Below are 15,515 nucleotides of genomic sequence, written 5' to 3' on the forward strand. Positions count from 1 at the left end.
CCCCCCCTAACAGTGCGTCATCCATAGATTCCCCCCCCAACAGTGCGTCATCCACAGATCCCCCCCCCCAACAGTGCGTCATCCACAGATCCCCCCCCCAACAGTGCGTCATCCACAGATCCCCCCCCCCAACAGTGCGTCATCCACAGATCCCCCCCCCCAACAGTGCGTCATCCACAGATCCCCCCCCCCAACAGTGCGTCATCCACAGATCCCCCCCCCCAACAGTGCATCATCCACAGATCCCCCCCTAACAGTGCGTCATCCACAGATCCCCCCCTAACAGTGCGTCATCCACAGATCCCCCCCCTAACAGTGCGTCATCCACAGATCCCCCCCTAACAGTGCGTCATCCACAGATCCCCCCCTAACAGTGCGTCATCCACAGACCCCCCCCCCTAACAGTGCGTCATCCACAGATCCCCCCCTAACAGTGCGTCATCCACAGATCCCCCCCTACAGTGCGTCATCCACAGATCCCCCCCCTAACAGTGCGTCATCCACAGATCCCCCCCCCTAACAGTGCGTCATCCACAGATCCCCCCCCTAACAGTGCATCATCCACAGATCCCCCCCCTAACAGTGCGTCATCCACAGATCCCCCCCCTAACAGTGCGTCATCCACAGATCCCCCCCTCTAACAGTGCTTCATCCACAGATCCCCCCCCACAGTGCGTCATCCACAGATCCCCCCCTAACAGTGCGTCATCCACAGATCCCCCCCTAACAGTGCGTCATCCATAGATTCCCCCCCCCAACAGTGCGTCATCCACAGACCACCATTAGTTCAAAACCTACCAAAAGCACACCTTTTTGTTCAAAATATTTTTTTCTTATTTTCCTCCTCAAAAACCTAGGCGAGTCTTAAAGCAAAAAAATACGGTATACATCTCGATACAGACGCGACAATACCTAATGTCTACTTCCCTTATGTTACAAATTTTTTAACTTTATTTTTAGAAAAGGACGCTTTTTACTTGAAAAATTGATTTTTTTAACTTTACTTTTTTGTCCCACTCTGGGACTTGAACTTTTGGGGGTCTGTTCCCCTTTACAATGCATTACGATACTTCTGTATTGTGATGCATTGGCTGTAAGTGTATTACACACTAATACACTTACAGCCTGTCTGCCTGTGAGAGGGGCTGGATCTCACAGGCTGTCACGGAAGGCAGCCACGATGCCTAAGGAAGGCATCGGCCTGCGTTCCCTGCCATTGGGTCCCCATCACAGCAGCACGGGGATCTGATGGCTGCTTTCTCCCTGCACTGACAACGGCTGTGCAGGGGTTAATGCGCCAGCACCGGTGATTTTACCGATGCCGCCGCATACAGCCAGGCTCCAGCTATCAGTATTATCAGTAACTGCTAGACCCCTGCTGCTGATCGGGCGGGCGCAGCTCCTGCACTGCCCAATCAGCACACCGTACATGTATGGTGCTGGGCGTGAAGGGGTTAAAAAGAAAAAAAAAAAAGAAAAAAAAAAAAAAAAAAAAGAAAAGAGACAAACATCGGCTTATTTGGTAAAATATTCAGTTTTTATTAGGTCACAGACAAATAGGTCAAAAACATTAACTGTTCCTACTACATTGGCTGAAACATTAAAAACAAAGTGGTTAGTGCAATGGTCATTTATCGCTTTAATGTGTATAGACAGTGAGTGTTTTGTAAAACACAAAAAGCTAATTCCTCAGTCTCTAAACAGGAGCACCGCAAAAGTCCAATCAAAAGTAGGTCAACTTCAAATCATCAATAATGTGCAGTACCAGACTTGCGCTGCTTCTACAGGACAAACAATGGTTCGATGGAGATAACTGTTACCACATCCACTCCGAGATTTTGAAGATCCCTCTCGATTTCACCACTGGTATAGTCCATCACTGTTCCCAGCTGTGAAGCACCGCACTCAAAAAGAAAAAAAAAAAAAAACACAAAGGAGCATCCCAATAGTGAAGTACTGCAGACCAAAGTGCTTCTGCACTTGCTGGATGGACCGATAAACTATCACTTGTTTGCTAATTAACTGAGTGTCATAGTGATTTTGACTATTGCACGTGGTAAATCTATCATTGAGCACCAGACCGACATTTTATGTCAGAGTGCCAAGCATTTTCTTCTGTTGGGCTGGGACAGGGAGACCAGAGGCAGGGTGACATTCCTCTGCATCATATGGTTATCCAGCATCTCCAATGTTTTATTTGACGTTTGAGGCTGTAGCGCTCACAGGAATGCTTCAAACAGTCGATCAGCAGAGGATCTGATCTTTAGCTCTTAAACAAATCTGTTCACCATATCACCACCAGCAGTTAAAACGCAAATCATACTTCCCTTCACCGAGTGCTTGTCATTTGAATTACACAAGAAATAATTTCAGATCTTGAACATGAGAATGAGAACGATAGAGACATTTTAAGGACAAGCGTTCTTTGTGGCACAAGGAAATCAGAACACCAGTTACAGGTTGATTCTCTCTCCTTGTACAACTCGTGCTTTTACCATCCATACATCCTGAAGCAAAAAAAAAAAAAAAGTCAGAGAAAACGCTGCTGCGACATAAATTACTACAACTAAAAATAAACTCTTGAAACAAATCTGTACTGGTAATTCAGCAGAACCAAAAATGAAAAAAAAATCAAAATATGTACAGATGTATCCATTCTTATTTGTTCTCTTGCTGCACTTTCTGTATAACAATGATGCAATAAATACACTCTTTCAATGGCTTTTGTTGTCTAATGAAGAGATAAGGCACTACAATGGCTCACACTGAGTAAGAATGGATGCATCTGTATTGTACTTCACTGGGTGCAAGTTATTATTTGTACAGCCTAAATATGCATTACTTTTGCTGGTCCAGATTTACAGCTAGTAATATACGCTGGTTGTCAGTCCAAACAATTGACAGCTCTGCTGTAGGACACATCCAGTCTCAGTGAGAAGTTCCCAAAAGCAAAGAAATCAGCTAATATTTCAGAGAGATTACAGCTGTCTAAGGCCTCATGCACATGAATGTGTGGCAGCCGAGCCTGTGCTGCAGGTTGCGGTCCGCAACACACGGGCACTGATCGCATGCTCATCGTCTGCGGACACAGACCCATTTACGTGAATGGGGTCCGCAATACACATCCCGCGGTCTGCATTGCAAAAAAGTAGTACATGCACTCCTTTTTTGCGGTGCGGAGGCACAGACAGAAAACCCACAGAAGGACTCCATAGTGCATCCGATCCGTGCTTCCATGCCGCACCTTCCGAATTGTGGACCCATTCAAGTCAATAAATCCACAACTGTGATACGGTGAACACACAGCCAGTGCATGTATATTGCAGATCTGCTGTTTGCGGGACACAATATTCGCACAGACCTGCTAAGATCATATTTATGAGGACCAAGTATGAAACCTGATAGGCTCATTACAAGTCAAAAGAGATGATCTGTGAGGCTCCTTTGCAAAATGGTTCAGTTGTAAGAAAGGTTCCCCATGGTGTCCATGAAACCCATAAGCCTTGACACCAGTGTGAACAGGGCTTTAAGAACAGTGATCTACTAAATGTCTTTTTAGGCAATTGAGCCAAATTAGCTGTGAAACAAGATCGCACAGTGTAATAAATGAAGCATGATTACATACATCATACATTCTTACTTTACTGTGTAGTGAACAGAGCTAGTTACTGCAGCGCTGCGCCATTTGAAGTGAATGAGCGCAGCACTACAGTAACCAGCTCTACCCATTATGAATTGGACAGAGCTGGTGATCGTGGCGTGGGTCTGACCCCTGCTACTGGTTTCTCCTCAGGCCATCAATATTAGAATCCTGGAATCCCCCTTTAAATAAATAAAAAAATATATAGTTTCCAAGTAATGTAACGGCGTAATGTTATACCTTTAAGGTCCTAAGTGACTCCATTGCAAGCTGTTTCTTTACTAATTCAACAAACTCTCTCTCAATGTATTCCTGACTTGTTCCCTTGACATCTATATAGTAGCACTCTGAGCTGGCAAAATGGCAGGAAATAGCCTATAATCACAAGATAAAAACAGGGATTTATTCCACACGGACAATATAAATAGCATTAAATCTAAGAGTACTGTCACACTAACGCTTTTGTTTTCCGTGTCACAGGAGCTCAATACTGGAACGTTTTAGCCTAATACATTCTGAATGGAGAGTATTCCGTTCAAGATGCATCAGTTCAGTCCCTCTTACGTTTTTGGACGGAGAAAATACCGCAGCATGCTGCAGTTTTCTCTCCCGCCAAAAATACTGATCACTTGTTGCCAGCATTAATTTACATTGTAGTGTATTAGTGTTAAAGCAAAGTGGATCTGGCCTTAGTCTGCGCATGCGCTAACCTTTAAAAATGAAAAAATAAATAAAATACTGGATACGTTTTTCCCAGATGATACCGGAGAGACGGATCCGGTATTTCAGTGCATTTGTCAGACGAATCCGCCTGACAAATGCCATCAGTTTACGTCCGGATTGCCGGATCCGGCAGGTAGTTACGGCGACAGAACTGCCAGCCGGAATCCTCTGCCGCAAGTGTGAAAGTACCCTAAAGCTCGACATAACTAATACTTCTGTAGTCAGGGTGAAACATAAAACATTTATGTTTACTTTTTTTCTGTATTTCTACTTAGGATAGTTGTTGCTGACATCATATAACTTCATATTGTTGTGCATTTTCATACGTATACAATAATATCTAATGACATTATAACCAACATGAATGCTCATCTCATTGCCTTTAAGAATAAAATCAGCCTGAACCAAAGTTCTATTATGTGGCCGAGTTCATGGCAAGTTCAGTTTATATAAAAATATTTGTGAACATAAACAGACATTGTATTTAAAAGTTATTGCTAAGGATATGGGTTTATCTATGCGGAGTATACCAGCCTCCTCAGACATGTCTGTCTGAAGGGCACAAGGTTGTTTCATGGATAAGCCATGACATAAGAATTCATATCCTTGAGGCACACCTGCTGTATGAGGTTCACTATATATATGTGTATATATGCACACACATACATATCTATCTATCTCCCATCTATGTATGGTATACTTAGTTTACAATATATTTTAACCAATAATCCATATAATGTGTTATCCATGCGTAACAATGCATCGATTTATATAGATATTATACCATGTATTTATCAGGTATTGTAGAAGGTAATGAAACATTGAAGTAAGTTTATGTTAAATTGGATTTCTGAGAAGAGTAAATGTCATTTCAAAACAATAGTTATTCATGGATGTAGATAAGTGAAATGTACAAGTTCCGATGCCAAGCATCAAAGCAGTTATATAAAATTTTTATCAAGTTAACACACATTTCAAAAAGATAGGATAAGATAGCCAACTCCAACAAGTCCAGGATATAGGTAATTAAAAAAGTGTCAGGGAAAGACCTTCCTCAATGATGTTAATTAATAAGGTCAAGAAGGTCATGTGAATGTATTAGATAGTTCGTTTTAAATGCTTAGAAGTTGTGATGTTAATCTGCAATACCACAGTGCCATCTGGAGGCAGATGGACAATATTATATTATTTCATTATTTGTTCTATGCCATATTAGGATTTAATATGACATCATGATATTAGCATGCAAATACACCCACCTTACCCGATTGGAAATCCCTAATTTAAAAAGGGGATGATTCTTAGATAAGGGGGGGGGGGGGGGGAATAATTACTCGTGTGCAGAGCATTAGGGGAGCGAGAGAGCCATAGATTCATTGATCCATCCAATCAAGACAAAGATAATTTTACGAGAAGAAACTTGGATTATTTGTTTTGATTACTAGGAAAGTTCTTGAGAACTGGTCCCATCTAAACTCTGTCTACATTTTGACCCAGTAACATATTTTGTTTAGTGCTCGTGATATTAAAGGGATTCTGTCACCACGTTTCACCCCCTCCAGATAAAAATATGGTTATGTTCAGGGAGCTTTAACCATTCCTAATGTGGTCTTATAAATGTAATCTGTAGGTTCATTTTGCTAAAAATACACCATTACTAACCTGTCATTCATAAAAATAAGGTGCCCAAGGGGATGTAAATGGCTCCAAGCTGCCGCCCGCACCTGCTGCCGTTCGTGCCCAACCCCACCTCATAATCTTCTGTGACGTCTCCTGTTCTCCCTCCCTCCTCCTAGATTCACACTGAAGGCATCAAAACTATGAATTAACACATGTGGAATTATATACATAACAAAAAAGTGTGAAACAACTGAAAATATGTCATATTCTAGGTTCTTCAAAGTAGCCACCTTTTGCTTTGATTACTGCTTTGCACGCTCTTGGCATTCTCTGGATGAGCTTCAAGAGGTAGTCACCTGAAATGGTTTTCACTTCACAGGTGTGCCCTGTCAGGTTTAATAAGTGGGATTTCTTGCCTTATAAATTGGGTTGGGACCATCAGTTGCATTGTGGAGAAGTCAGGTGGATACACAGCTGATAGTCCTACTGAATAGACTGTTAGAATTTGTATTATGGCAAGAAAAAAAAAAAGCAGCCAAGTAAAGAAAAACAAGTGGCCATCATTACTTTAAGAAATGAAGGTCAGTCAGTCCAAAAATTGGGAAAACTTTGAAAGTGTCCCCAAGTGCAGTCACAAAAACCATCAAGCGCTACAAAGAAACTGTCTCACGTGTGGACCGCCCCAGGAAAGGAAGACCAAGAGTCACCTCTGCTGCGGAGGATAAGTTCATCCGAGTCACCAGCCTCAGAAATCGCAGGTTAACAGCAGCTCAGATTAGAGACCAGGTCAATGCCACACAGAGTACTAGCAGCAGACACATCTCTAGAACAACTGTTAAGAGGAGACTGTGTCAATCAGACCTTCATGGTAGAATATCTGCTAGGAAACCACTGCTAAGGACAGGGAACAAGCAGAGGAGACTTGTTTGGGCTAAAGAACACAAGGAATGGACATTAGACCAGTGGAAATCTGTGCTTTGGTCTGATGAGTCCAAATTGGAGATCTCTGGTTCCAACCACCGTGTCTTTGTGCGACGCAGAAAAGGTGAACGGATGGACTCTACATGCCTGGTTCCCACCGTGAAGCATGGAGGAGGAGGTGTGATGGTGTGGGGGTGCTTTGCTGGTGACACTGTTGGGGATTTATTCAAAATTGAAGGCATACTGAACCAGCATGGCTACCACAGCATCTTGCAGCGGCATGCTATTCCATCCGGTTTGCGTTTTGTTGGACCATCATTTATTTTTCAACAGGACAATGACCCCAAACACACCTCTAGGCTGTGTAAGGGCTATTTGATGATGGAGAGTGATGGGGTGCTGCGCCAGATGACCTGGCCTCCACAGTCACCGGATCTGAACCCAAATCGAGATGGTTTGGGGTGAGCTGGACCGCAGAGTGAAGGCAAAAAGGGCCAACAAGTGCTAAGCATCTCTGGGAACTCCTTCAAGACTGTTGGAAGACCATTTCAGGTGACTACCTCTTGAAGCTCATCAAGAGAATGCCAAGAATGTGCAAAGCCGTAATCAAAGCAAAAGGTGGCTACTTTGAAGAACCTAGAATATCACATATTTTCCATTGTTTCATACTTTTTTGATAAGTATATAATTCCACATGTGTTAATTCATAGTTTTGATGCCTTCAGTGTGAATCTACAATTTTCATAGTCATAAAAATAAAGAAAACTCTTTGAATGAGAAGGTGTGTCCAAACTTTTGGTCTGTACTGTATGTCCGTAAAAACTTTGGGCTGTCAGTAAATTTCAGTTCAGTTTAAAGGAAGGTTGGCAAATTTGGACAGTACATTGCTCTTATGTTAGGTTATTTTGCGGTTACTATTTATGTGGTGCAGTCTGTTTTACCTTTCTGAAGCCAGCTGTCTTGTTCATTCCTGATCCATGGATAAGTATGGGGTGAAAGAACACTGCGTCTCCCTTTTCCATGGTTAAGTGCACTCCAGGGATGTTTGGATCATAATCACGAACTCCATGGTACATCTTATTATTGATCTTTTTGGGCATACAGAAAAAGTCAAATAGTTGCACAATCAGCATTTTGCACAAAAAATTCCTGTTTTCTGTTGCTCAGTGCAATTTTATAACAAGTGGGCAGGGCGTGGTAGAAGTGTGCAGGGACTCCTTGGCCTGACACATTGGCCTAGATTTCAGATGCTGCAGAGTTTGTGCTGGCTGTGCTCCAAATATATTAAGATGCACTGCTTCTTAATACATTTATTTTATATTTGGGGGGGGTTTAGACATGCTGTGCCTATGGCAGGTGGGACACTTTTTGCACTTTTGACATGTATAAATAAGAACCAAATTTCAAAATAAAAAATAAATAAAAATCATGCTAACTAGGCGGGGAGGCAGTGGCGTAAAAATGACTGGGCCCAACAGCAAATTTTTGAAGGGACCTCTCCCCAGCAACCTCTTCACAAACCCCTCCTCCTTTAAAGGAGAATATAAGTGGTAATATTATAGCACTATTGATAACACTATGTTATAAAACTATAACACAGTATTACCATATAATTCATCCAGATTTTTTCCTTACTTTCCCTAATGTAAACCACGTAATCTGGTAACCAAAAATAATGCAAAGCTTCCAACTAAATTACATACTATTCATATTTACGCTACATATAAATGATATAGCATTTCCTTTAGACTTGGCTGAAGTGATGAAAATGTTCCTTACCTCCCACTCTGGATAATCATGTTGTTTGAGTTCTCCTGTGTGAGTTCCTGGAAAAACCACGAGGCATCCATTGCTTCGGTCAATGTGCTCCATGGCTGTCCAAGCACAAACCATGCGGTCTGCAGGCCTGACTGGGAAGTAGTACAGATCCTGATGGAGTGGATGCCGAGAAGTCTTCTTACCTGGAATAAAAGTGATAATACAAAAAAAAAAAAAAACTACATTTAAATATTCCCCCGATTCTGCTCCTCCTGGATTTCCCCACTTTAGAGAATTTTAAAGCCCCCCAAAAAATGTAAGAAATAAAAATACATAAAAACTATTAAATAAAGTTAAGATGAAACTCTCGCAAAATAACTCATACCATTTTTCTCGCAGCTTCCAGTGTTGAGCACCAGTCCTGCAGTGATGTCACCTTCTAAGCTTTCAAACAATACCAGAATCACAGCATTAAATCCATTACATCAGAAGATGGCAGTGAAGCAGGTTTCATTTCTTTCAATCCCAACTCGAATTTTAACAGCTATATCTTCCAATGTAGTGGGTATAATGCTGTGATTCTGGAAAGAAGACCAGGCCCATAACTCTAGCTGCTACTTATCCCAAGATAGGAGAAGCTAAAGCGGCCCTACCCTCTTCTTAATTATGGTTTTCTTTGGGAACTTGACAAAGCTCACCGAGCTGGGCACTTAGGAGCAGTATTTCCAGCAAAATAAAAGCACTTTTCCTGGACATGCAATGAAGACACAAAGTACACACAGGTATGTTTAAAATGTGTTTGCAATCTTCTGTGGGGTAATGCTGGTAGTAATATTGGTCAAAATGACATGCCAGATTCCCCTTTAAACACTAAGGGGCACATTTATTAAGACCCACATTTTAGATGCCAATCTTAACCCCTTAGTGACCACACATTTTTTAAAAATCGCATTCCAAGAGCTATAACTTTTGTTTTTTCATCAATGTACTTGTATGAGGTCTTATTTTTTTGCAGGACAAGTTAGTTTTTAATGCACCATTTTGGCTACATGTAATGATTGATTAAAGCAAGGTGTTTTTAGCTAAACACCTTTGTTAATGTCAGTAAAAAGGTGTATTAGTGGTCACTAAGGGCTTAATAAGGACTTGCGCTGGTGGTGGTTCCGCCCAAGTTATGTAGAGGCACCGGCCTCTACATAGCTTCAGCAGATCCACCCCCGCTCCTAAATGGGATGGAGCACAGAGGCACACGCCGGCCCCGTCTGGCAGAGACAGCAGCAGGCAGGAGATGGAGATATGACAGGTGAGACAACAGGAGGTATGGCAGAAGGCCCAGGCCTAACACCTCCTCATTGGATGCAAGAATTATCCAGATGATAATTTCATTATACATTTTAAACCACCGATTAAATATTTGCCTGTACTCATGACTCCAGAGTGATATAATAGGTACAATGTAAACTTATTACTTGATATTTATAATAAACTGATGCAAAGGTTGATAGTAGCTCCATTGCCCCTGAAGATGCCACAGCAGTGGTGAGACATGTTGGGGGAGCTGCAATTTAGGTTTTAAGCAAATGTGGCTGAGACTTAGTGTCCGTATCTTGGTGCGCTGCAGGCACTCAGTACGCAGACACAAACGGCAAGAGGAATTCAATCCTAGGTGAGAACTAGGAAGGAAGGAAGGGATAGATAAAGGATACTAGAGGAATACTCCCAGATTCTGGTGTATGGAGATAGAGAGCAGAGGTCTCGTCATACTAACAGACAAGAACTAGAGCAACATCGGATCCCTAAGGAAAGGAAAAATAGAGGAAAGTGACTGCAAATAAAAGCAGTAACATCTATAAATAGTAATCAAATTACCCCAGCGCCGCAGAGCCCAACCGCATTTTATTTTTAAGACACCCGTTTCTTTTTTTCTTTCTTCACGTATATTTTAAATAAAGTAGTAAACGTTATGTTTTAAATTAGACCTGAAACGGGAATCTATTAGCCCTAGGCTATTTGAACTGCCTGTACTCATGACTCCAGTGTGATATAAAAAGGCACAATGTAAACTTATTACTTGATATTTATAATAAATGGATGCAGTGCAAAACACAAGAGTGGTGTATAATATCGGTCAGAGTTTATTGCATTATAAGTGAGCTATTTAAGGGGAATGTGTTGCGTAATCAATAATATTGATCAATACCAGTCTTGTGACTTATGTTCTTGAAGTTAACCCCGGGGTATAACAGCAATAATTATATTTAAAAAGGGTGCATATTGCAAGGACTACCTAATTTGCGTTTCATACAATTTATTGGATGGCATAATGGCAGAAAATGTGTCACTTTGTAAAGTTCTTTTTGTTTACTGTGTTCACTGTGCAGGATAAATTGCATAATCACTGTATAGTTCAGGTCGCTACTTATGCGCCAATACCAAATATGTGGAGGGGATTTCCTTCGAATTTTTATTTTTTCCCCATTTTAAAACTTTCAGGAAGTGGTTTTTAAAAATAAAAATGTAATTCTTACTATTATCACTTAATAATCTGACAAGGGGACTTTGACATACAATCCTTTGATCGCTTACAATCATAATACACTTTACTACTTATCTGGTATGGTGCATTATGTTGCCAGTCAGGAACTAACTGGCAACCCATTAGGCTGTAAAAATAGCCAAGCTCTGGCTTAACCATTTCCGGCAGCCAGGGCTGTGGAGTCGGAGTCGGAGTCGAGGAGTCGGAGTCGGAGTCAATTTTGGGTACCTGGAGTCGGAGTCGGAGTCGGCAAAAAATGAACCGACTCCGACTCCTACTAAATTTAACCACTTCAGCCCCGCTAGGTGAAACCCCCTTCATGACCAGGCCACTTTTTACACTTCGGCACTACACTCCTTTCACCGTTTATCGCTCGGTCATGCAACTTACCACCCAAATGAATTTTACCTCCTTTTCTTCTCACTAATGGAGCTTTCATTTGGTGGTATTTTATTGCTGCTGACATTTTTACTTTTTTTGTTATTAATCAAAATATAACGATTTTTTTGCAAAAAAATGACATTTTTCACTTTCAGCTGTGAAATTTTGCAAAAAAAACGACATCCATATATAAATTTTTCGCTAAATTTATAGTTCTACATGTCTTTGATAAAAAAAAAATGTTTGGGCAAAAAAAAATGGTTTGGGTAAAAGTTATAGCATTTACAAACTATGGTACAAAAATGTGAATTTCCGCTTTTTGAAACGGCTCTGATTTTCTGAGCACCTGTCATGTTTCCTGAGGTTCTACAATGCCCAGACAGTAGAAAACCCCCACAAATGACCCCATTTCGGAAAGTAGACACCCTAAGGTATTCGCTGATGGGCATAGTGAGTTCATAGAACTTTTTATTTTTTGTCACAAGTTAGCGGAAAATGATGATGATTTTTTATTTTTTTTTTTTTCTTACAAAGTCTCATTTTCCACTAACTTGCGACAAAAAATAAAAAATTCTAGGAACTCGCCATGCCCCTCACAGAATACCTTGGGGTGTCTTCTTTCCAAAATGGGGTCACTTGTGGCGTAGTTATACTGCCCTGGCAATTTAGGGGCCCAAATGTATGAGAAGTACCTTGCAATCAAAATGTGTAAAAAATGACCGGTGAAATCCGAAAGGTGCACTTTGGAATATGTGCCCCTTTGCCCACCTTGGCAGCAAAAAAGTGTCACACATGTGGTATCGCCGTACTCAGGAGAAGTTGGGGAATGTGTTTTGGGGTGTCATTTTACATATACCCATGCTGGGTGAGAAAAATATCTTGGTCAAATGCCAACTTTGTATAAAAAAATGGGAAAAGTTGTCTTTTTCAGAGATATTTTTCTCACCCAGCATGGGTATATGTAAAATGACACCCCAAAACACATTGCCCAACTTCTCCTGAGTACGGCGATACCAGATGTGTCACACTTTTTTGCTGCCAAGGTGGGCAAAGGGGCACATATTCCAAAGTGCACCTTTCGGATTTTGAAGGGCATTTTTTACACATTTTGATTGCAAGGTACTTCTCACACATTTGGGCCCCTAAATTGCCAGGGCAGTATAACTACGCCACAAGTGACCCCATTTTGGAAAGAAGACACCCCAAGGTATTCCGTGAGGGGCATGGCGAGTTCCTAGAATTTTTTATTTTTTGTCGCAAGTTAGTGGAATATGAGACTTTGTAAGGAAAAAAGAGAAAAAAAAAAAAATCATCATTTTCCGCTAACTTGTGACAAAAAATAAAAAATTCTAGGAACTCGCCGTGCCCCTCACGGAATACCTTGGGGTGTCTTCTTTCCAAAATGGGGTCACTTGTGGCGTAGTTATACTGCCCTGGCAATTTAGGGGCCCAAATGTGTGAGAAGTACCTTGCAATCAAAATGTGTAAAAAATGCCCTTCAAAATCCGAAAGGTGCACTTTGGAATATGTGCCCCTTTGCCCACCTTGGCAGCAAAAAAGTGTGACACATCTGGTATCGCCGTACTCAGGAGAAGTTGGGCAATGTGTTTTGGGGTGTCATTTTACATATACCCATGCTGGGTGAGAAAAATATCTTGGTCAAATGCCAACTTTGTATAAAAAAATGGGAAAAGTTGTCGTTTGCCAAAATATTTTTCTCACCCAGCATGGGTATATGTAAAATGACACCCCAAAACACATTCCCCAACTTCTTCTGAGTACGGCGATACCAGATGTGTCACACTTTTTTGCAGCCTAGATGCGCAAAGGGGCCCAAATTCCTTTTAGGAGGGCATTTTTAGACATTTGGATCCCAGACTTCTTCTCACGCTTTAGGGCCCCTAAAAAGCCAGGGCAGTATAAATACCCCACATGTGACCCCACTTTGGAAAGAAGACACCCCAAGGTATCCAATGAGGGGCCTGGCAAGTTCATTTTTTTTTTTTTTTTTTCGCATAAGTTAGCGGAAATTGATTTTTTTTTGTTTTTTCTCACAAAGTCTCACTTTCCGCTAACTTAGGACAAAAATTTCTATCTTTCATGGACTCAATATGCCCCTCAGCAAATACCTTGGGGTGTCTTCTTTCCAAAATGGGGTCAGTTGTGGGGTGTTTGTACTGCCCTGGCATTTGAGGGTCTCCGCAATCATTACATGTATGGCCAGCATTAGGAGTTTCTGCTATCCTCCTTATATTGAGCATACAGGTAATGAGATTTTTTTTTCAGTTCAGCTTCTGGGCTGAAAGAAAAAAATGAACGGCACAGATTTCTTCATTCGCATCGATCAATGTGGATGAAAAAATCTCTGCCAAAAAAAAAAAATGGAGGGGAAAGGCGTCTGCCAGGACATAGGAGCTCCGCCCTACATCCATACCCACTTAGCTCGTATGCCCTGGCAAACCAGATTTCTCCATTCGCATCAATCGATGTGGATGAATAAATCATTGCCGGGATTTTTTTTTTTATATATATATATATATATATATACAAAATGCTTGCCAAAGCATAGGAACGCCGCCTCCTCCTCAGCTCGTATGCTTCGGCAAACGTATCTGTCACTGCAGAGGAGAAAATCCCGTCTTGCAGCGCCGCATACACCGACTTGCGTGTAATCTGACAGCAGCGCAATGCTTCTGTCAGAATGCACATCGGTGCTGCAGCTAGTAGATCGGTTGGTCCACCTGGAAGGTAAAAAGACAAAAAAAAAAAAAAAAGAAAAAACCAGGCCACAACGCAATAATTTTATTAACTTTGGAACAGAACATGTAACTTTAACTTTTGGAACTAAACATTAACCTGTTTGCTTACCTGTTTTTTTTTTTTTGTTTTTTTTTTTACCTTTATAGAACAAACCTCTCCTTCCCCATGGGTCAATGTGCAAAGCGCAAATCGCCCAAAGATGTGGCGAAGTGCGTTATGCACTTTGTCCCATGTGAAAGGAGACGTTTGCAGCAGCTGTGAGTGAATGGGCCCTAATAGCCCTGTGTGCCTATCCTGGTGAGATGTGATCCCTATGCTAGGTGTACCTGTGTGTGGTACTTTCGGAAACACTCCCCTAAGCATAGGGCAGGGTGGTCGGGACAGTCAGGACAGAAATAACGGGTGTCACGCCTTATTCCACTCCTGCTACAGACACGACATTTTTTTCGGGGTGGCGGTCGGTTTGAGGTACCAGCAACGACACTGGGGAAGTGTCGCTCGTGTAGACGGCTAACTACACTGGTGGATGGGGCCACGGAACCTCCTGGATACAGGAGGTTCGCGATGATCTCTTCCTGAAATTTGAGGAAGGATCCAGTTCTCCCAGCCTTACTGTAGAGAACAAAACTATTGTACAGAGCCAATTGAATTAAATATACAGACACCTTCTTATACCAGCGTCTGGTGCGTCGGGAAACTAAATACGGAGCCAACATCTGGTCATTGAAGTCGACCCCTCCCATGTGGAGGTTATAGTCGTGGACTGAGAGGGGCTTTTCAATGACACGGGTTGCTCGCTCAATTTGGATTGTCGTGTCTGCGTGAATGGAGGAGAGCATGTAAACGTCACGCTTGTCTCTCCATTTCACCGCGAGCAGTTCTTCGTTACACAGTGCGGCCCTCTGCCCCCTTGCAAGACGGGTGGTAACGAGCCGTTGGGGGAAGCCCGCGCGACTAGTTCGCGCGGTACCACAGGCGCCAATCCGTTCTAGAAACAAATGCCTAAAGAGGGCCACACTTGTGTAAAAATTGTCCACATAAAGATGGTACCCCTTGCCGAATAAGGGTGACACCAAGTCCCAAACTGTCTTCCCACTGCTCCCCAGGTAGTCAGGGCAACCGACCGGCTCCAGGGTCTGATCTTTTCCCTCATAGACCCGAAATTTGTGGGTATAG

General features: G+C 42.1%; 1 protein-coding gene across 1 annotated transcript in view; it reads right to left on the reverse strand.

Annotated features, from left to right (window-relative positions):
* Nucleotides 1–1,553: 1,553 nt before the first annotated feature.
* The window catches only part of LOC122927828 (phytanoyl-CoA dioxygenase, peroxisomal-like), a 43,373-nt gene continuing 29,411 nt past the window's right edge, over nucleotides 1,554–15,515 (reverse strand). The window contains exons 6-9 of the mRNA XM_044280089.1: nucleotides 8,684–8,865; nucleotides 7,846–7,992; nucleotides 3,881–4,015; nucleotides 1,554–2,507 (exon numbers count right to left, since the gene is read on the reverse strand). Coding sequence (XP_044136024.1) covers nucleotides 2,454–2,507; nucleotides 3,881–4,015; nucleotides 7,846–7,992; nucleotides 8,684–8,865 — 518 coding nt within the window. The 3' untranslated portion in view covers nucleotides 1,554–2,453. The remainder of the gene's footprint in view (nucleotides 2,508–3,880; nucleotides 4,016–7,845; nucleotides 7,993–8,683; nucleotides 8,866–15,515) is intronic.

This window comes from Bufo gargarizans, chromosome 2 (genome assembly GCF_014858855.1).
Source record: "Bufo gargarizans isolate SCDJY-AF-19 chromosome 2, ASM1485885v1, whole genome shotgun sequence".
Lineage (NCBI taxonomy): Eukaryota > Metazoa > Chordata > Amphibia > Anura > Bufonidae > Bufo > Bufo gargarizans.